Source organism: Tinamus guttatus, unplaced genomic scaffold (assembly GCF_059628265.1).
Source record: "Tinamus guttatus ecotype Peru unplaced genomic scaffold, ASM5962826v1 Tinamus_guttatus_pri_ptg000027l, whole genome shotgun sequence".
Lineage (NCBI taxonomy): Eukaryota > Metazoa > Chordata > Aves > Tinamiformes > Tinamidae > Tinamus > Tinamus guttatus.
The window spans coordinates 75,253-97,899 of NW_028288561.1; the positions used below are offsets into that span (position 1 = coordinate 75,253).

At 49.4% G+C, this 22,647-nt stretch overlaps 1 protein-coding gene across 1 annotated transcript; it reads right to left on the reverse strand.

Moving 5' to 3' along the window:
- Positions 1-3,279: 3,279 nt before the first annotated feature.
- Positions 3,280-13,954, reverse strand: PKIG (cAMP-dependent protein kinase inhibitor gamma). Its single transcript, XM_010222957.2, has 3 exons — positions 13,885-13,954; positions 4,532-4,716; positions 3,280-3,438 (listed from the first exon to the last, which is right to left on the reverse strand). Exons 2-3 carry the CDS (start codon positions 4,680-4,682, stop codon positions 3,359-3,361), a joined length of 231 nt encoding a protein of 76 aa, XP_010221259.1. The 5' UTR covers positions 4,683-4,716; positions 13,885-13,954; the 3' UTR covers positions 3,280-3,358.
- Between the last annotated feature and the right edge of the window lie 8,693 nt (positions 13,955-22,647).

The window sequence follows — 22,647 nt, forward strand, 5'->3', positions numbered from 1 at the left end:
AGGTGGGTTAACAGCAGCCCATGAACATGCTCACCCATGCATACTTATACATACTTAATTTGAGGCCCAAACCTGCATTCTGGGGCTTCCCCCAGTTCTGTACTCAGCCTGGAGAATTCCTGTGAGCTGCTTTCTGCATCTTTGTTTGGGACACTGCTTTCTGTTCTTTCTGGGTCTTTGTTTAGGACTTGCAAACAGATTGATGCCTGTTTATCCATGCTGTCCTCTTCCTGACTTGAGATAATCTTTAGGAATCATTAAAACTAAATCAGCAAACTAATGAGCTATGGCCCAATATCAAACACTGACTCAGGTCTTGCCTCATTTGCCTCTCTCACAACCAGGATGCTGACCAGAAGTCAGATCTTAAGTTTGGTGAAGAATTCATCAGGAAACACCAAAACTCCTAAGTGATTTTGGTGCATTATATTTGGTGCTCTCACTCAATATGCAATAGAGCCATGCCACCATAGAAGGCTGTAACTTTTCCACTGTCAAAGGCCTCCCGAACATGTTTGAGGAGGTGATGTAGGAGTGTGATGTGCTTTAATATCCCAGGTGTCTGCAAAGATGTGTACTCCAAAGACACTGTACCAAACGTTGCCTTTGACAAAGGGCTGTGGTCATCAGTACTGCAGAGAGTGTCCAAGATTGACTGCTCCGGTCTAGACCAGCAGCCATCTATTGCTGGGAATCTTTCCATTGTTTTGGGGCTTCCATATTTGTCTTTTAAGTGAGTGAAATGCTTATCTCTGAAATGCATGGTGGATATATGCACCTATATGTATATATAGATATGAGAGAGTGAGTTTGTTGCTTTTATAGAGCAAATGATGTCATGACTTTTAAGAATGTGGTTACTTAGACCCATGATTTTTGCATAATCTTTCTCCAAAAGTTGTTTTTGAAGAACAGTTGTTTGGTTGGATTTTAGACAGTTGATTGATAATTCTGTTTAATAAAAGAACAAATTTATATTAAAATAGAAATCTTGCCTTTCTATTCAAGGGTGTGGCCTATTGTACTGCTGGTATGGTAGGAGAGTAATGGGCAGGTGTGATGTAGTGTTTTGAGAGCCCAATTCCTTTGCCTTTTTCCAAACCATAACATTTTGAAAGTTATTCCTGGGTGAGAAAGGGGGAAGATGCCTACACTCCTTTGCTGCACTTGCGGGAGGTGGTTTCTGAAAGGCTTTTCAAAACTTAGTGCATGGTTAGCTTGGGGAGGTCCTGAATGCTGTATTTTGCTTTGCAATCCAAGGCTCAGAGCATCTGTGTGGTCAGCAGCTCTGCGAGTCAGGATGTTACTGGATGAATCTGACACCCTTGGTGTCTCAGCACAATTGGGGGTGGCAGCTGACTTGGCTGTTTTGCAGGGGAAACCTCATGCCTCTTGCCTCTCCTCTGAGACTACCCAGCAAACAGGTCGCTGGTGTCCTGGCTAAATATAATTTTGGAGCAAAAGTATTTTGACCAGAGAGGCCTAAGATTAGCCTGTGTTTGAGCACTTGGGTCTGATGCAGTCCCTCTGCACTGTGCTTCAGCTTCCTTTTTGCATGTGAGCCCAAACTACTGCTGAGCGGAGGTGCAGAGAGCTGGAAGGGGGGCCAGAAAACACAACTGTGCAATCAGACAAGAGCAGGAAGTACCTGCCCTTTTGTACTGAGTGTGCGGAAATGGGAACAGCCTTTTGGATGTTGTTTGGGAATGGAACGGCAATAGTATTCAGCAGCTTGAGGAATTGATTTTGTAGTTGCCAAAAAGCAGATGTAGCTTTTAGCTGGCTGCCAAATTCTCGTTTCCTCTGGGGGATAGAGCTATATACATCTCTGTCCTGCAGCCATCACTTCTCAGAGGCAGACAGACAATTCTCCCTGTCTGGCAGCAACTTCTCTGCTTATTTATGGCCTTGTTTTTTGATAAGTCTCAAACTTGTAACATTCTGTTCTTTGCCTGTCAAAGAGATGCTTGTCCTTGTGTCGCTGTTGGAGAATATTTTTCAGGCCAACTCTGTCTGGCCCCTGCCTCAGTTTGTCCAATTGCTTTGGTGGTAGATCCCAGCTGGGCCGTAATGATCCTTCAAAGCTCTGGCTGAACTGTTTGGGGCTAGGACTTGTGCTGTAGAGCGCAAGCTCTACATCTCTGGATTGAGAAGACACCTCTTCCCACCAGGACTGTTTTCACCAGGCTGCCCTGCCAAGCCCTAAGCTGGCTTTACTATGCTTGACCTAAAGAATAGTAATGTGTAGGAGCAGCTCTGAAATGCAAATGAAACACCCATGAGAAAAGAGCTGCCTTGCAGCAAACCTGGGCAATGTTGAGGCTGACTTTCAGCATCCTCAGTGCTTGGTGTTAGATCTGCTTCCAATGGGATGCTGCAGACATCAGGAGTTTCATAGACCCAGACAGGAGGGACTCTTCTATCCCAGCTCCCTACCTGCCTTTAGCATAAGCTGGTGTAACCTCCCTGCAGCTCAACCTGCTATAAGAGATCCAGCCAGAAAAACACTTTCAACTTCAATACTTGAAGGCTGTGTTATTTATTCCAACAGCATATATAGTTTTATCAAACCATCTTTAACACAAAGCATCTCCTAAAAGAAAATGGGGTGATATCTTTCCATAGATAAAACACTTCTCAGCTAGCAGCTTGCATGGATGGTAAGCCTCCATTGCAACAGTCAAAACAGCAAAATTTTTCTCTCCTCCTCTAACAATATCTTAAAATGCTAAAACTCAAAGAAAAAGATGCCTGTGGCTGATGTTGCTGGGTCTGTAGGTGGAGCCTGTCCCCACATCTGTGCTTTGGTCCTTTTCTGATTGCTAAGTGGCAGCAACACAGGTGAGTGGTGCTTGACATGAACACAGGCCAGGTCCCTTCCCCACAGCCCACTGTGGCTACACGGACGGTCCAGCGGCCAGTTCAGATCTAAGATGCAAAAAAGGGCGATGCTTATAAAAACCCCAAATCTAAGATTCTAATCTACAGAAAAAAAGAATAAATAATATCTATGAAATAAGAAGGTACCTTGAACAGGAAAGTGTGTTATATTATTACTAAAATTGTGCTTTCCTACAGAGGAAAATTGCAGCTAAGGCATCTTGAGAATGGTTCATATCACTACAACCACTGCAGTGTTCTAAGTTGTTAGGGATAGGAGCAGAAGTCTCTTGGAGGTACCAGTCCTTGCGCAGCATCCTGCAGCCCTCTGAACCAAATAGTTGCAGCAGAGGCCTTTGACAGAATATGTTCTTCCATGTTGGCTTTCTTCTGCTTTCTTCTGCAGATTCAATAGTAAATTCTTGCTTAAGGTTTAGGGTGTGTCCCTCCTCCTGCCCCATCCCACCCCTGCACGCTGTCATGGGGAGGGACTGTTGTCTTGTCCCTTTGGTCTTGCTCCAGGGTCCTTCTCAGGAGAAGAGGCATCTGCTTGGCTTTCTACAGAAGGGAGGACTGGGGAGAAAACACAATCAATCACTTCTGTCCTCAGCAGAATGTAATAATCACTACAGGCGGTTTTACTCAGATCATCAGCTGAAGGGCTTCCTCTGACCAGATATTTGGCCTAAGACTATCAGCCTCTCCCTTCATGGCCCCAGAGTACAAAAACTTCTCAAACAGCATAGCTACTGATGTTGGGAGGGAGCACTGGAAGTGTAACGGAGCTGCAAGAATTTTAAATGACTGCAAGGTGTATAGATACAGGAGTTCTACAACACCAATCCTTTTCTAAGCTGGGGTGTTTTCTCCTTGTCTAAACTATAACTGCAGCTTGTAAGGGCTCCAGAAATGTCTTTAAGATATTGTGGTGATTAGCCTAATTGCTCTGCTGGAAGAGCTCTCATTTGTGTTTGGCTCTATTATGGATATTAAAGGGGTTCAACTGGGGTAAAATGTTTCAAAACATTATTATTGTTATTGTAACTTAGAGAGGAAAAAGCAAGAGCTAAAATGACTTTACTCTCTGCTGTGTGTTTTGGCTCTTGTTACTGGAAACAGACTAGATGATTTCCCTATGTTTTGAGCAGGGGGCGGTTTATACTTCCTGACCAGTCAGCTGGTTAGCAGTTATTGAGTGAGATGACATTGCTGCTGTGTTAGAGCTACAGGGAAAGATTTGGAGATGGTTGACTGGTGTTCAAAATTATTGTTGTTTAAAAGCATGGAACTATTAGCCTTAATAGTACATTAAGGCTACTTTTCAAAAAACAAAGGAAAACATACCTGCCCAAGAAAGTCTAAGGTCTGATGTGTAATTTGCCCTGGAGTTACTGTTGGTCAGTGTTGTCCTGTTTAACAGCAGTGCCTCTGCAAACCCAGCTGGTAAAGGGGGTGCCTGGAGCATGCAGTGCTCATGGGCTTGGGAGCCCAGGGCCTATCATGTTCCTTGCAAGGGGCTCTAGGTCTGGGAGAATCACAGACTGGCCCAGAATCAGCTCAGCAAGAAGCAGAGATTAGATCCCAACAGCTTGTGCCTTGCCCCCAGGCTTAGCTCCAGGAGCTACGTTTGCTGGTGCCTGTGGCAGCTCACCTGCTCCCTCGATGGAAAGGTCACTTATGTCCCCTGTCAGCTTGCGCATGCTGAGAGCAGTCGCATCGCCTTGGATATCGTGGACAGCGTTCCTCCGACCAGCCCGATCGCAGGAGATGAAGTCGGTGTATGTGGTGGACTCTACCTCCATTACTGGTCTTGCATTTCTGTATGCCTGCAAATCCCTGGGGAGTAAACACAGTTCTGAGGTCAAGGATGCTCGGCGAGCCTCAAAGCATGGCTCTGTGCAGGTTAGATTACTTTAGGGAGTTAAATTACAGCATGAAAAAATAGTGGCTGTAATTCTGCTCTGCCTCCTAGAACAGCGGCTACCAAAATCTCAGATAACAACTCAGTCACATGGGGAGTCATGTTGGGTGACCCACACAGTGCCAGGTGAGAGTAGGTAGGGAGGAAAGGGCAGTCTCAGCAGCGTTTTTGGCTCGTATTCTGCCTTCCCCATTCACAGCAAGGCACACAAGGCAGTTTTCAGCCTTTTCTTTTACCAGGACACAGCAGCAGCCAGGGCCTTTTCTATGGAAAACGCACTCGCTTGGCTGCCACCAGCTTTGTCCTTGCAGGGAAGGAGTGGAGATGGAGTAGATGAGACACGAGCCTGGGGGCTGCTGTTCGTTGCGCCTGTCCTCGCTGCAGCCCCTCACTGGCAGGTCAGCCCTTCCCTGCACGTCGCTTCTCTCTCCTCGTGCCCCGGGTTAACGGTGGAGCACTCGCCCCACCCGGAGTCGCTTTTGGACAGATGAGCAGGGACGGCAGCAACAGTGAAACCCCTGGGACATGGCGTGCTGAGGCGGGAGGCTTCCCTGGCACACAGGCTCTCCTGCATGTGAAGCTCTGCATCCCGGTTTGATGTCATCATGGCCCCAAGCCCTCCTCCTTCCTCAGCGTGCCCAGGAGCTGTGGATGGTGGCCAGTTTGGCCCCTCTGTCCTGGGGCTGGGATGCTTGAAGCAGCCTGAATTTGTAAGCAGAAACGGTGGAGGGCCCCAAGCAGATACACGTGTGAAAGCCCCAGGAGGCGGGTGAATATTCCACTGTTCCCAGACTTGGGATCAGTACTGACCTCAGCTGGTGTATCTGTTAGATGCATGTGCCTAAATGAAAAAGGGGCCCACTGAACTGCTTTGGGATGAGTACAACCATGTGGAAAACAAACCTCCTGTGAGAGTTGATTCCCTTCACCCCAAGCTTCCTTCTGTGCCAAGGACAAAGAAAGGGTTAGAATGGCCACCCATAGCCTCAGGAGTAATGCTGCGAGCCTGCTCCTGTTCCAGCCCCATTGGTATTTATGTTGCCGGGTTTCATTTTAGCTGCTGGTTTAACTTGCCAGCATTTGTACAGGACAGACCGTCCAGGGATCTGAGCAGCTCTGGGAACATATCACAAGCATCTTGGCTCCCAGGCGCAGAGCTAATTATCACATGCTGCCTTTGCATAGGAGATGTGGTGCTCTTGGTTCCTTCCCATGTTTGCAAGGCATTTAGTTTGTTTATTTGTATGGAAGCTGTCGATTAATAGTTTTCTTATCTCTGGTTTTCCCCACTGTAAAGAATATCCTTAACCACTGTAATTCACTGGTGCTGTGAGGACTTGGAGGAGGTTCTGAGGAGAAACATGCTGCGGTCCAAAGAAAAAAAGAAAAAAAAAATCAACTTTTAGCCATTCAGGGCTCTTACATCTTGGGGTTAATATCCCACTAGAGGCTGAGAAATTTAACTCCTCTACAAGTGTTGTGTGTTTTTGTTCCTCTAACATAGGAAATCTGCTGTATTCACACTGCTCCTTGCTGGGAGTTAGAAACAAAAAATGAGACGGTCGCTGAGCCTGGGCCTGCCCTTGCTGCTGTCCCTCACGCAGGGACGGCCGCGCTGGCTCTGCCCAGCTCTGTCCCTGGGGAGCAGGCGGGGGCTGCATGCGCCTCAGCCTCGGGAGCAGTTTCTGCTGGGAACTCGCAGGCACAGGAGCCCTCGCCGTGCATGTGCCAGCCCACGGCCAGGCCCTGCTGTCAAACACGGGGCCTGAAAACCGCAAACCTGGCGCGACGCTCCTGATGGCTGAGACGCTAAAGGAACAGGGCTAAAAACTGGCTGCTCTTAACAGAGCTCTCACCTTCAGCTTTGCATGGACATCTTTCCCTCTGCCCTGCTCCTTCCCGTGGGAAAAGCCACACCATGGGCATGGGGGAGCCCTCTCGGGGGGGTGCACAGCACGGTGCCTGCGTGTCACCATCCCTTGGCTTAGTGTCATAAGTCCTGAATTCCTCCCTGAAGTTGGGGTGGTCCCATATGACAACCTTGTCCTGCAGACAGCAGGAATAACTCACTCCTGGCACAGAGGTGGAAAGCCCTCCAGCTCGATCCAGGCTCTTTGCATGGATTACCAATGAGCATTGGATATGGATTTAGCCAGCACAGGAGCAGCCAGTCTTGGCTGATGCCTCTCTCAGATGTTTTTTGCAGATTCTGGGAGAGCCGTCTGACGCCACAGGGGTGGTGAAAATTGGGAAGTACTAGTGCTGCTCTGGTATCACTTCAGAGCTGCATGAGGAATCAAAGTGCTGCCATGTGCTAAAAGCCACTGAGTCTTTCCCTGCAGGGCCTGCACTGAACACAAGATGCTGGACACATAGCTTGAGGAGCAACTATGCAGCCACCTCACTCTGGTAGAAAGAAAACGATGGATGTGGTGTAATAGGCCAGGACAAAGAGAGGAAAAAAAAAAACAAACTCTTGTTCTGAGGCTTAGCAGACCTGTCCTTCCCGGGAAATGGCTCCCAGTCGGGAAGTGGCAAGCTGGTTGTCCTCAGCATGCGAAGAGCCTTTCCCGAGGACAGCTCGAGTGTCTCACTCCTTGCCAAGTCTCCGTCTCAGCTCATCAGGACGCAGAGGATGCTGACCCTCCGCAGCTGCTCTGACTCCTTGTTTGAACGCTTAGCAACACTGATGTGTCCGCAGCTGAAACCCAAATTGGAGGGAGCAGAGGAAGTGAATACATAAGCACAGATTAACCTTAGGATTGAACAGTGAAGAAGAGAGTCTGGGAAAGGCTACAGATTCAGGATCTTGGCTCTGCGTTAGCTCGTGCCCATGGTCAGGCTGCCTCCTATGGCTACATCCTCAAGAGCTGTGCCATAGCATCTGCAAAGTGTCGCACACTGGAATTAGGAAGCTTTGGTGAGGTTGGGCCACATGAGCAAGCATCTAGTTCCTCAAGCCATGGAGTGTGAGCAGCTCCGAGGTGGGCTGTGCGGGGGCCCTCCGGCCTTTCACAGGGCTGCACTACCTGGGTGGACTCCACATGCCAGGGGCAGGAGCCAACAAGCCCAGGGAATGAAACTGTTTCCCAGCGTTGCTCAGTGTCCCTGTTCTAGGTAGATCTGCTTAACTGCAGCAGTCCTGTCCCAAATGGCTGAATGTCCCACCATGTGGGAAACACACAGGACTTTTCCAGAAAAAAAAAAAAAAAGAAAAAAAAAGAGAGAGAGAGGAAAAACGAAAAAGGCGGGTATGGGAGATACATCTGCAAAAGCGTGTCCCAAAGTGTGTGGGTTTGGTTTTGAGCTCTGCTGGGTGATGGCCGGGAGATGGCGTAATTGATTTATTTTCCACTGCTAGGCAAGTTTGTGCCTTAGGATCCCACACCAAAGAAATGGAGCAGGGCAGATTTTGAGCAGATGTTTCAGATTTACACAATTCCTGTGGGATTTTCAAGGTGGACATCCCTGCAAAGCCTTGTGGGCAGATCCCTCCCTTGCTGGCAGAGGGTCTGGCCCTTCTGCCCTGGGGAAACTGCTGCACTGAGCAGATGCTGGGAGTTGCCGCCTCAGCTTTCTGTGTGAGACTTGCTTTTTCAAAGCGCATTTCCACATTTCCAGGCAGGTGCAGAACCAATCAGTAGGTTTTAGTCAGTGGAAACCTCTTTTAGCGTGTCAGTGACGAGAGAGGAGAGAAGTTCCCTCTTACCCACGTAGTTCAGCTTGAAATGCGTCACGGTGGGCAGTCACTGAGTTGTGGTAGTGGCATGCAGAAAGCGCTGTGTTTCGCCAGCCGGCTTCACACCTTCTGTTTTTCACATTGCTGTGGGCCCCCGGAGCAGGGGAATCTGCATGATCCTGCCGGGCGTTTCTGGAGTAAATGCACATTTGATTTTAGCAGCACATTAATGTGCAGCGTCTGAGTATTTCCAGGGCACCTTCTCCGCTCCCTTGCCTTGCTGAAATCATCTTTCACTGCCAAACCTGCTGCTTGCTCTGCACTTATTTTTCCTTAGTGTTTTATGAGGATTGGAATGAAACAGAAAATCTGGAGTTGTAATAGTCTCGGTCCTGCTGGTTTGGATTTGGCTTTTGGAGTTGTTTTTGTTGTTGTTGTTTTTGGTTGGACCTCAGCTGGGCTCACCGTCATTTCTTAGGGAACTCGTTCAGCAGCTGAAGCAGCAGCTGCCTCCGCTCTTTCTGGCTCTGAAATTTTGTTGCTTAGATAAACTAGCCCTCCTGGGGCCTTCTGGGACTGCATTTTACCCATTTAGTCTGGCAGGTCATTAAAGGGTTAAACGTTTCTGCCACATTTTGGTGTTCGAGAGCACCAGAAACTAGGGCATTTCCTGAGCCAGCTCCGCACCTCTTTTCATGCACCTGACAGCTCAGCAGCTAAATCCTGTTTCCCCCCTCACCAGCGTCTCCATAAGGCATCCCGGGGTCGCTGGCTCAGAATAAATTCTACAAATAACCCAGGTGGCAGAGGGATGGCCTGGAAAGGTCATGGGAGGCTAAAACGCAGCCTAGATCCGTGCACTTGCAGCCCAAACTGCAGCCCGTGGCGCAAGCTGGGAGCATGGGTGGAATTTGCCAGGACGGCATGGATTTTACAGTCGCACCCAGCTCGATGTCGAGGAGTGTGGTGGCAGGGCGCTCCCCAGGCTCACGTCTGCTGCCTCTCATTGGGTAAAGCTGCAAGCTCTTTATGGCAGGAAAGCGCAATTTATGGCCACGTCCTGGTGATCAGCAGCCGCGGCGGCTTCACTGAGCTCAGCCCGGCTTTCCCTGCTCCGCTGCCGCGCTCACCTCTTGCCCTCCTCGGGCTCGGGCTCCCCCTCGAGCTGGGCCTCGCAGCGCCCACACAGGCCCTGCGTGTCGGAGGAGGACCTGCCGCTCTCCGCGTGGCACTGGCAGCACTTTCGGCCATGTGGCAGCTTTGCCTCATGCTTGGACATGGCCGCCCTGTGAGGAGCCCGCGGGGCCCCTGGCACAGGGGATGGCAGTCGGGCCCCGTGACACCCTGGGGGAGCAGCAGGCACAGGGCCCCGCAGCGCCGGCAGTTGGGAGCCAACGGCCCAGCCTACTGCAGCACAGGGTTCTGAGTAGAACGTGGCCCCCACAGCCTCCGCCATCCTGCCTGCAGTGTCCCAAAGCACTCAACCGAGGAGGGCTCGGGGAGGCAGGAAGGGGCAGCCCCAAGGGGCTGGGATGGGACCTCGCTGCTGCCCTGGACGAGGACATGGTAAATCTCTGAGGCCATGCGAAAGCCTCCTGTTTCTCTGCTGTGATCCCACCCCATGTTGTGGCACGGCTTCCCAGGAGATGGGGGTCAGGACTGGCGTTTCTGCTCAGGCCAGGCATCCTGCTCCTCGTCCCCTTGCTGCCAGTCTGAGGGGACAGCCATAGTGCTCCCGCTGCACGCGGCACTGAGCCCCCTGTGCCCTTTCCCTCTGTGGCAGCGTCACTATTAATAGAACCTCTCCTGCTGGGGCCGGATCCATAACAACAGCAAAACATAATCCGCAGCCCTGACAGGCTTTTAAAATATTTACAGTGTAAGATGGTTTAGGGCAGAGGGGGGCCTGCTCAAGCACAGAGGCGGGAACACCAGGATTTCTGTGCTCCCTGCGGGTCTGCTGCAACAGTCCCCGCTCAGAGAGTCTCATCCCGGGAAGAGAAGAAAACCAGGCAGGGCAGAAGCCAGCACTTGAGGTCAGGGGGTTTCCACCAACTGTCTGACAACTTCCAGCTGGAATTCCAGCAAATTTTCCACTGGCTCTTGTCTGGGAAAAAGCGTGAGATGTTGCGCGTCAAGGAGAAGGGCTCTGCACCAGGGTTGGAGTGCGCTGGAGCTGTGATGGTGTTTTTAAGGCCTAGCTATGGCCCAAGACCCCCATGCACTTGAGCTTAAAGCCACAGCCAGAAGCTAAGCTGAAGTTGTAGAAGTCCTGTGTGGAGCCCAGACTTCCTAGACAGCATATATGTGAAAAGTGTTGATAAAGTTTGGCACAGACTGGTCTACGCTGACCCAGGCACAGAGCTCCCTATTGGCTTTCCAAGATTTCAGTCAAATGTCAGAGGTCAAACTTTGGCTGCTGGGCATATCTCATTGCCCATAGTACCTCTGCCATCCCAAAGTACCTCCTGCTGCTGCGGGTCCTCCTGGGCCATCGCTTGCTCCCAACTGATTTAAGAGATGCTCCAGGAGAATTCAAAATGATGAACAACCCTTGGCATCTAGGGCAGGATGGTTCCCTCATGCATGTGCGCAGCCATCCCCAGGGGAGCAGGGAACACCTGGGGCAAAGGTGGGCAGGAGGTTCAGTTCCTCCAGCTAACAGCACCCTGTGCTTCATTAGCATCAGTCTGTGTTGCCCTTTCTGCTGGCCAAGGCTCTGGCCCGTCAGCTCTGCTGGTTTGCACTGGCTGAGACTAAACCCCGTGCAGGCACCTAAGGCACCTCTCTACCTGCACTGGGGCAGCATCACCCAAAGGCTCTGCTAGGGACAGGTGCTTGGTGTCTGCTCCCCAAATCCTCAGGGACTGTAGGAATCACAATTTCTCTTGGCAGCCAAGGTTTTATGAAGATATCTGCTCTTCCCACCAGCATCCAACCTTGGCTGCTTTTTAAGCCTCTGCTGCAGCTTCTCACTAAGTTGATTAATGGAAATAATTGGTCTCTTCATGCATCTGGAGACAGTTGCCGTGACAGCAGTTGTATTTTTGTGTTTTGTTCCCAGGTTGAGCTTGTTTTTCACATCCCACAGCTTCAAGGTGCTAATAAATCAGGGCACTTGAGTTTTTCCACCCCTCAGAAAGGCACACACTCCTCTGAGCATAGAGGGAGGCAGGGCAAAGCAAGCGTCTGCATCTGGAAGTTAAAATTAACTGTGACCCATAAACCATGACAGATAAAGCCACAGGATGAAGCCAGTGCAGTGCTGGCATTGGGTCAACACTGGTCTCTGACCGTCGCACAGCAAAAAGCAGTGAATCAAAACCCTCTTGTTCATCCAGGGAGCTACTGCATGGCCACTTAGCACCTTCTGCTGTGTGAGCCAGCCTTGCCACCCTCAAAGACATAAGGCGTATCAAGGTGTCAGTGCACTCCCTCAGCTTCTTATTTACCTGCCTTTTCATGTGAACATGTCTTTTCATGCATGACTGTGTGGAAGATCTAATACTGGCTGAATTTGCAAGACAAACTAACCACAGAGCAGTCACTTCACACACTTCAGCCCTCAGGGCCTCACAGCTGCTCCTGTGATGTTTGAGAAAAGCTCCTGCATCATCCCCACCTATGAAGGGCATAGACATCCCCATCACATCTAGACCATTGTGGATCCCTTCTGGATGTGGAGGGCTTTGGATTCTCCTGCTCTTCCCAAATCACTCAGGCCCTGAAGCAAATGTCCCTGATGTATTTCACCTCAAAAGCTAGGAGTTACCCAGTAGTCTCACAACTCCCCAGGCTGCACCAGGGTATTGCTCTATCACTGACTATTACCTACACAGCCCTATTTGAATTCCGTGCCCTGCCTATGGTTTCTCACCCAAAAAACTCACAGCTTCTCCTGATAGACACTCCCCTGAGGCAAGAAGTTAAAGAAGTTAGGAATAGACACAGCTGGGACTTATTTTCTGGCACAGCTGCCTTTATCAGGTATAAATGGAAGGAGAAGGCAGATGGCTTACCTTAGCTGCCTTTTTAGGTGCAAGAAGAACTTTTTACAAGGGTAGAGGTAAGTTTTTTTTTTATATATATATGCTAAAGAGGGAAAGGAGTAAATTGTGTGTAACTTTGCTCTGTTTTCTGAGGGGAAGAATTGCTCTCTGCTGCCATATGAGCATGATGCTTGTGCCCCTGGGAAGGGGGAGCTCAGCTCAGGAGAGGAGTGACACAGGCTGCAACAGCCCAGACAACATTGCTACCTTGTGTATGCTGCCCGGCACAGGATCTGTGTAGCTGATAGCCACTGTGTTGGACCTTCCTCATCTAGGCTTGTACAAACTTGTCACATTCAGCTTCTGCCTAGTCCTTCTGACTAGTGTACAGGGCTGAGTAAGAAGCTGTGAAACCTCCCAAGGTACGAGAGCCCTGGCAGCTCTCAGTAGTCCTAAAAATAACCAGGATAACTCTTGAGACTATTGCCATGGAATAAGGCAAGCGGCTCAGCGAAAATGGGCTTAGCTCTGCTCCCTGGGGCCTGTCTGACCTGTTCCTGTGTGGAAGAAATCACTAGTGTAACTTGCAACCTGGGGCAGTAACTGTTTGCCTGGAAAGTTGAGAGCGGGGATGGAAAAAAAAAATCTGTCCTCTGGAGCTATGAAAGGAATTAAATGGCTGAGATGCTGCTATTGATGCTTTGCATGCTATGGGAATAAAAGTGTTGGGGTTAAGAACAGGCCTGCCGTGATCTGTGGCTAAGCTAAGTCCGTTGGTGTGGCTCCAAAAGTGCAGTTAAATCAATATGTCTTCTGATATTTTAACTCACACCAATCTGTGTTAAGTGATAACAGCTTCTGCAGCCTGCAGGCAGGTTAAATACCCCCCAGAAAGTCACTGGGGAGAGGACGCCCCTGCATGCCTTGAGGTGGTATTCTAGAAATAATAGAATAGAAAATTCCAGCTCTTGCTGGGTTTTGACTCTGCGTGCCGGGCAAACCCCATGATGTTATCCCTGTGCAAGCATAGGGGCAGCCTGTCGGAGAGAACAGCCTTGCATGGGACGCGTTTCTCACCGCCCTCAGAGCGCTCGGAGGGCCGCCAGAGGGTTTGCTGATGAGGGAAAGCCCTGCCGCATGGGTTGCATTAGTAGCTGCCCTTAGATTCAGTGTTGCAACGTGGTTTTGTGCAAGTATATTGCCATGAAGTATAGAAAATACAGCAAGAAAGTCATTACAGCAGAATTGTGGATATTCATTTCCTCTTAACTCTGCATCTTTCTAGCAGCTAGTGATTTAGAATATAGAGGGAAGTCAAATGACTTTTTGCAAATCGAGAACTTAAAACCCCTTTCCTGCTTATATAATATTCTTTGTGAATAAAAATCATGTCAGTCGGCAGTGTGAATCCCTACCTGGTTTAGTTGACTTTCCTTCTGGACATGACTTCAGATAAGCTTCATACACAGCAAGGCAGCAGCTTCTGGGGATGGAAAAGAAAATAAATGCAAGATGTCTGTGCTTTTGTTCGGAAGCACGAAGTGCAGCTGCGTTTTCAATGTCCGTGAGTGGAACAGCAAAGGGAAGGTGGGGCCTGGCAGGGCTGTGCCCAGGGACACAAGCTGGGCTTGGTGACAACCAGCCCGGAGCGGCAGGGCTCCGTGACGGGAGGTGTTTGTGAGGCCCACGTTTGCAGGATTTGCATGCTAGCGATTTGGCCCGTTAAGCACTAAGAACAAAGGTCACCCAAGTAGTTCTCCCCTTGGTTTTGCTCCTTCTATTTTTCACTTTGTCAGGGTGCCCTGAGGCCTGCAGCAGCCCAGTTCCCCCCTCTGACCTGGCGCCAGCCAGCGCCTCTGCCGCGGGCCTTAGCGAACGTTGCTTGGCATCTAGGTTGGCATTCAAAGACACAAAGCTGACGCGCCTGCCCCTTGGAGACAACAGCGGAAGTTTGCTCAGTATTTTTAGTTGCTTTGCTTAGTTTATCTGGCGCTGCTTGGGTTTCTTTGCTGTTTGTGCACAGCTGTGCGTTTTGTCCCCAAACCCCACTCAGAGACATTTCCTCTGCGGCCTTAACATCTGTGGGCGAATTGCTATCTCCTGACCTGCAGAGCCCAGCCAACAGGACACTTGCTTATTTTAGCAGCTGTTTCAGCTTTCAGACTTCTTGGAACATCATGGATTGTTTTTTTTCACTCTGTCCCATGAACAAATATTAGAAGAACACAAAGCAAGATATTAACTGTTTATTAATGTAAGCAGTAACTGGTTCTGTCTAGCTCATCAACATAGTGTGTTCCTCATGTCCCATCAGTTTCCAAACCAGGACAGATTCAAGGCCTTTCTCCTTATTTTTGACCCACTTGTTAAAATGCCTTGTTGCAGGAGCCAGATACTGCTTGCTGGCCCTGTCACTGCTTCAAGGACAGGGCACTTGCTGCTCCTCTGTGTATGGACACATTCCCCATCTGTTCAACGGAGCTATTAATACTCACTTCCCTCACTGGATGCTTCAAATATTTGTAAAGTACTTTAAGATCTGCAGATGATGGGTCTACAGAGGTGGAAAATACTAAGTATGATTGTGACAATATCCAAAGACACAAGGATTGAAGAATACCATTTTGTTAGTGTTTATAGCATTTACAGTGACATGTTCATTGGAAACACCAGACCAGAAAAGAAACAGGATTCCCACAACCCTGGGAATATGTATAGGCCTTCTGGGGCACCAAAACAGGCAAACAAAAGCAGGAAGGAAGAAAGCCAGCTTTGACAATCCACGATTCTTTATTTTCCTCCTTTGCATTCCTGGCTCATGTGATACAGAGTCCAAACAGTTAAACCCTCAGCACCTCAGATTTATTCCAAGAAAAGAAAAAGGCATCTCAAAATATACAGCCATGTGCCAAGAGAGGCTTAAAGCAGGCTGGAACTGTGAGGTTCTCAACTAGAAAAGGAAGAGTCATCCCTGAGCAAGCCTGCTCCTAATGGGATATGAGGGGGAAACCTTCTTGTCACTCAAAGGAGAGGACTCAAGGAACCTCAATTATCTGGGGACCTCTGGAAACATGCACTGGATAGCTGAATGTCCATACCTGATCAGGAAGGAATTACAAGGGCGTTATCAGCAAAAACACATATCACTTGGGACTTGGAATCCTCCTGTTTTTATCAACTGTTGCCCAAAAGGAACAAACGTATGACACGAATGCAGCGCTCTCAGCATTGTTTCAAAATACTTCAGACTGTGTCTTGGCAGAATTCAGCATTATTCTATACAGCAGATGTGGTGCTACTTTTGATCCAGAAAGGAAATCCTTTTTCGTCTCAGACAAGGTGGTGGTGGCAGAGAAGGTCATCCTCGTATCTGTTGACTCACGGGTGAACAACAGGCCAAATCATGGCTGGTTAGAATGAAAATTGTCCTCCCAGAGCAGACTAAAAGCCCATCTCATTTAGTATCCTGTCTTCAAAACAGTAGCTGCATTCTTGGTCTCAGAGGTACAAACTTGTAATGGAATATTTTTTATCAGTTACTAATTGCCCTGAAACAGAAGGTTTTATAATCCTTAAAAATTATCATTTTAATTCTAACCAGAATAATTTTATTACCTAGGTAAGTACCTTACCTCAATTTAAAATGTCTTCTGAAGTCTTATTTCTGGGCATATCTAGTGGCAGTGAGGGCCACAAATTAATTGCATATTGTGGAAACTGTAATCCCAGTAAAGTTGATGACATGCCAGGGAGGATAAGTTTGGCCTATTACATCATTGCAAAAATCAACAAATGTTGGCATTTCAAGGCTGGCCTGGGAGTTCCCGAGGCAATGGCTTGTGACCGGCAGCCTGTCCGCATGGAAGTGGGCAGGGAGGAGTGACATAAAGAGCACCCTGCTCCTCCTGAGCTTTGCTGGGCAGGGAAGAATTTATGGATTTGCAGGACCAACCAGAAACTAGTGGTGTAAAAATGCATATGCCTACAGGCTTGAATGGAGCAAAGGTTTTGCAGCAAGGGAGTATATAGTTCATAGTCCAACAGGGCCGCTAGCACAAAGTCTCGCGCTGAGTTCTGTGACAGTTTCTACCTGTCCCTATCTTCTGTCTTGAGTGGCTGGGGACAAAGTACCTGCCATAACGTAGTGCTCCCAGTTGGTTTCCTCCTTGCTGTGAGTGTTTGGTAGCAGCTCCCCTTATGGCTTGACTTTCTCTAGTCACAGATTAGAGTGTCCTGGAAGCACATTTTTGCTCTTGTTCTGTCACAGAAGTGGATACTATGTTGAATGGTCTGTCTTGGGTTCTCTGAATCAGTGCCTGTGTATGGCTTGAGTCATGCTAAGGAAACCCTCAGCAGTGGGGAAACTGCTGCATCAGGTTTTGAATATGAAAATGAGAGAGACTCAGAACAGAGGGGCACACAAAGGCATGCAAAAAGCTGGGTTGTGACTTCTCATGATCCTTGTTGAATCTGGAGCTGTAGATTCAGTTTGGCAATTCTGCCACAGATCTGTGCGACCCCAGAAAAATCATTTGATCTCTTTAGTTTCTGTCTATAAAACAGAGCTGGTGATGGACTGCCCGGATAGGCTGGGAGGTATTAACATGTGGCAGAACCCTACAGTAGCCAGCCCTGAAATGGGGGAGGTCCAGAAACGGTTATCAACTTGAAAAGCATTTTTCACAGTTATATTTTTTGAAGTGAGGGTTGTGTGGCTATGCATATTGCTCTGAGAGGGCTTAAAAGCAGATTTATTCTCCTTTGGAATAATAAAAAAATAAGGGGAGGAAAAAAGCATGTTAGCTCACTGTGAGACATTACACCAAGCTAGAAATGGCCACTGTGAGCAGTTGGAAAACACATGTCTATGAATGCCCTTGGCTTTTAAGGTCTCCACTCAAGCAACCTGTGGTGGAAACCTATCTACTGTATTTTAATGGCTTCCGATTCTTTGAGGCATCTGAGTCTACACTCTGTTGGAAAGTATCCTTGAAAATGATGGCATAGAAAAGCAGTACGTCCATGCGGAGCTCTGCTAAAGGAACCAGAGTGCCCTGCCCTGTGCTGGAGATATTTTAAGCATTGCTGCTGCAGCCACGTTTGTAAATAGCCATTTAATCTGTGCCTGCAGCATGAATGAATCGAGCCATTGAGGAGCTTCTCTTGTTTCCCAAATTCTGTCCTTCCTGTGAGCAGGAATATGAGCGCTTCCCAGCTGGGCGGCCATCTGCTAGCACAGTTGGCCTCTGTCAGCTCTGGGCCTGGGAAGGCAAAGTAGCCTTGGCCACCTGAATCGGGCCCACCAGCGAGCAGAGCAGAGCCCGGGGTTTTCTGGGCTGTTCCTGCCACCAGCCCAGGTGGCTGCAGGGGGGCTTGGAGCTGTCCCCTCTCCTGGAGTCCTCGCACTGCTGCAACTTCCCCTCCTCTTGCCCGTTTGATGCCTGCGAGTCCTCCTAAGAATCTGTTGTACCATCTCAGCCACCAAAGGAAAGGTCTTGTACTTATTGCTCATTCTTTGGGCTCCTTTACCCCTTCTGAGCAAATGGAAATGTTTCTTCAACACCCCTTTAGGCCCAAGGTGTAGCATTCAGGTGAAAGTTTCATGCCACTTCCCAGCAGCTCAGGGGAACTAGAGAGGAATAAACGCAGCTTGGAGGTGGAGGAATTCTCCAAACCTCCCGAGACTGCTGCCACACTGCAGCTCTTTTTTTATCCAAGACTTTGCCTTTTAAGACATTCACTTGGAAAGCTGGATGCCGGAGAGTCTCGGAGCCTGTTTCCGCTGACACGCACTGCAAAGCTTCCATCATGCTGGCGGGTCACCGAGGAGCCTTGGGAGCTTTGCAATTCCTATCAATTCCAAGTAGGGATTCGCAGCAAGTGCCCCAGGCATGGCAGCTGCCTGGCTGCCTTGCAGACTGGCATTGGCTCTGAAAACCATCAGTGCCCCTGGTGCTGTAAGGAACTTTGGCTAGCCGCCCTAAATAAATGGGCAAATGTCAGAAATGAGGCCAGAAATCCCCAGCGGGGGCAGAAATCCACGTTCCGTTGCGATTTCTAAAGACTGGATGTGTTCCACCCGCTCCCCCTGCGCCGCGAGTCCTGAACCGGACGGACGCTCTTTGAAGCGCAGCAGCCGCCGCCTCCCTCCAAGCAGCAGAAAGCTGAGATTCAGCTGAGTTTCCCACCTACACTTTGTGGGCAGCAAAAAAAAATCTCACTGTATTGAGAGGCAGGCAAAAAGTTAACTATATCCTGAAGGAAACTGCTCGTTTGCAACGTGGCGGCACGCACAAGTAGCTCCTCACGGCCTGCCCAGGTGGCTCTGGCCCTGCAGGCAGGGTTGTGCCTCAGGTGATGCTGGCAGCCGCGACCCTCAACGCAGGCGGTACTTACGGATACACTGAGGCTCCGGCTGCTGCTCGGATCCCTGGCCTCCAAGTGAGGCTGCTGGCGAAGGGCTCGGGGCTCGGAGACAGCCTCGGCAGGGCTGGCGAGTGGCCAGGCGCCAGGTTAGTCACGGCTGTGCTCAGGCTCACGGCTTCCTCGCTTGCGGAGCGGCTAAATGAAGTTGCCCTCCTGGGGCTGAGGGGCGTGTTCTCTGCTCCGGCTGTAATCCAACGCTCGTCCTGATGATGTCAAGCAGCTCTCGCTCGGAGGCTACCTTACAGTGAGGCGGGAGGATCGGTTTCCTCCTCGTGGAGATCTCCACATAGCGCTGCTGTAACCTCATCTCCCAGCAGCTGTGGCAGCCCCAACATCCTGCCTTTGCTTTTCAGTGCTGGAGCTTTTGTTGCAAGAGGCTTCCTCGTAGCTGCGGCTGCCAGAGCGGCCCCCAGCCCCCGCGAGGCTCCACCTGTTACCAGCGCCTCGTGTCGGCGGCGCCTCGGCGTTTCCTAAGCGCCTTGCTGGCATTCGCTCCCAGCTGCGCCTTGGGATTTAGCTGTGCCACGGGGCCCGGCCGAAGGCACCATGCGGTTTCACGGGGCTGGAAGCGAGTGCTTGAGGTCATCTGCCCCAGGATTGCAGCCTTATCTGGATGTGAAATGCAGAGCTGGGGGCAGCACAGCCCCCAGGTTTAAGGGGGGAAGGTGTCTGGGGCAAGGCAGTGCTGTATGCTGAGCATGTATCTGTGTCCATGCTGCTGTGATGCTCAGGACTGTTCCAGGGACAGAGGAGTTCTTGGCTGCTTTTGCCCATATCAGGCCCCTCTGTGGTGTTGACCTCTTCATATCCTGTCCACCTTGGAGGCAACACCAGGTGACCAAGAGCAGAAGGACAAGCTTTCTGCAGTGCTGCATGATGAGTCTTTCACCCAGCCCATGCCGTCACAGCCTTGGCAGCAAGGCGGAGAGGGGCACAAGCATGTGGATGTGAGGGACTGTAATATCTCTGAGGTTTGTTCCTCAAAAAATGCTGCAATTGAACCTGGACACTTTAATGCTAACTGCTTTGCTGAGGGATTGCAAGGCATAGTTGGTCTCTACTGCAAGGGCATAACAGGCTGCAGTCTTGTGAACGAGAGGACAAGTAGGTTCATTTCAGTTGGGGAGCATGAAGGATATTTGCAGAGGACCTGACTCAGTCCTGCTGGAGCCACTGGAGCTTTCCTGTTTGCTGCGTGCAAAGTGAGCAGTGGTGAGGACTCAGCTCTTCCAACGTGCCATCTTGCTGGGCAGAAGGCCGCCGTGAAACCAGCCTTCCTCCTGTCCTGCGGCTCTCCTGTGGCAGATGGGCCTTGGAGCCATCCTGCCCCAGGCTTGCCACCTGCCTCCGCACCAGCTAAGAGCATCAGCTGGACCTGCTCCAGCAGTGAGAGTCTCCATTGGGGTGCCCCAAAACCTGAGTTGCTTGTTGTGATGGGCACCCACACCTCTGCCAGCATGTGCAGGAAGAGAGAAAAAAACACCAAGAGAAGCAGGCGGTGCAGGAAACACCCTGATGACTAGAGTGAGGCACTGAGGAGGGGGAAAGGCTTCAATAATGCAAAAGGTGCTTGTGCTCAGTGCAGCTGCTGAGCCCTAAACTGACCTGATACAGCTTTGCCTCTTGATTCAATTCTATTTTGTTTCCAAACTGGCACCAGGAAGCCAGTTTGCTTTTCAGAGATGCATCATTTGACAGAAACTAATCGGAGTCATGCATTATTACTTACCTGAACGTAACAGTAATGACTTCACCATAGAGTGCCAAGTGTTGCCTGTCCTCACCAGGGACGCAGCTGGAGCAGGAGGGCTCCTATGCCAAGATATCAGCTCTCCAGCCCAGTGCTTCAGGACATTGCTCCACTGGCCCAGCAAAGGCTGAAGGTTCTTTGTGTTTATTCCAACTCATATTTGAAAGAAATCCAGCTGACAAAAGCTTTTACATGAACACTTGACTGCAGGGTCTGCAGGCCAAATATTGTCATGTGCTTGCAAGGATACGAGTGCCCACCACAAGAACAACCCAATGATGGACACAATGCACACAATGAGGAGCAATAACAACAACAAAGCCCTTCAGAAATCTCAGAGCATGGTATACTAATTCTGCTTTTTAAACAAGATTTCTATTAACTATTTGCCATACCCGAACCTCCTAATCCTATGTGTCTGGTCCTGGGGGCAACCTCCCCAAAGCATCTGCTAGAAGAGTCCTTCCTCCCTTCCACACACGTCCTTAGAATGACCTCCTCATCTAAGACCATCTCCACAGGGGCTAGTCAAATATTTGCAATCAAAACTCTTTAAGTAGAAAAATACAGCTTGAGATGAAGCAGTATTTTCCACACAATGTATATTTTTCTTACAAGGAAGAAAGGACTAAGATACCAAAAAACTTTCAGTTTGCCATAAATCTTAATACTTGAGGGTAAAAATATATGGTTTTCAATATGTTTATTATTCTTACAAGAAAGATGTTGGTTTTGTTTCTCTGGAAATCCACCCTAGTTTCTAGCTAAGTGGCAGGTTTACCTTATCTTGTCCTATGGCTTCAGACAGGGTGTAGAAGACTGGTGTCCCCAACACCCTTGGACATTTACCCTGAGGTGCTGAATAAATGCTGTTCCAATCCCAACATAGCGAGCACGCAGTATAAATGCCTGGTGTGGCAGGCACTGACTGACAGATTGTGTTATAGGGTTGAGGAGACCAGTTCAGCTATAGCCTCAACGGGCCTTTAATGCCTGTCTGTACTTTTCTCAGGTTTTCACTCCAGTTGTCTTGTCTTTGGGGCTGTTTTTGCTGTTTCTTGCATCCAGCTGTGGTTCTGCTGCACTCTCCTCATGGTTTAGTGCTGTTGTTAATGACATTGCTGTGCTGGGTAATGGGAGGTTCAGATTTGCTCTGTTTTGCTGCTGCCTGCTGGGGACTGTGCCTTGGTCTGCAGGGAGTTGCAGAGATTTTTGTTCTGCTCTTCTGTGCTCTGCACCAGAGAACAGGGTCAGAGAGCAGCCCTGCCAGATGCCCACAGGTTGTTTACTGCCCTTTAGCTAGTAACCATAGGGAAGAAGAACAATTTGGAGCAATCTTTTAGGCGAAGTGGCAGAATGAGTTGAGAGAGTGACAAAAAGGTGATAACAGCAAGGGCACAATCCTCAAAGCAGCTACACCGCACGGAGGATTCCCACAGGAAAAACAAACAGCACCAAGAGCCATCCGGGAACCTCCGAAACCCAAGAAGACGTCTGTCATATCAGGAAGGAATGACCTGATTCTGCCCCACACGCTTTTCCCACTGAGCCTAGTTTCCCCTGGAAATTAGAGCAGCCCCTGTTAGAGCAGCGTCGTTTCAGCTTGACCACGATAGTCTGCCTGCTCATACGAAGCCTTCCGACGAATTTCCTAGGCACAGAGTGGTGCCCTAACTGGCTTTGTGTCCCTTGATGTGATCACGATTGCGAGGAAATATGGAATGGCAGAAAATAGAAGTAGAAAAAATGTGGTAGTTTGATCATTTCCAGACTTCTGCCCTTCTCCCTCCCCACGCAAAAAACAAAACAAAACCCCGCATTTTAAAAATAAACCTGATCAGAAGTTGCATAGATTATTTCAACAGTCTTCTGGGCTCATTAAAGAATGTGAGGATGTTTTAAGCCATCAGATACATCTTGCATTCTGAGAACCATAGGAAGAGGAGAATCCAACAGGTAAAAGCAGCCTTAGCACCAAACTACTCTTACTGTCCCAAATCTC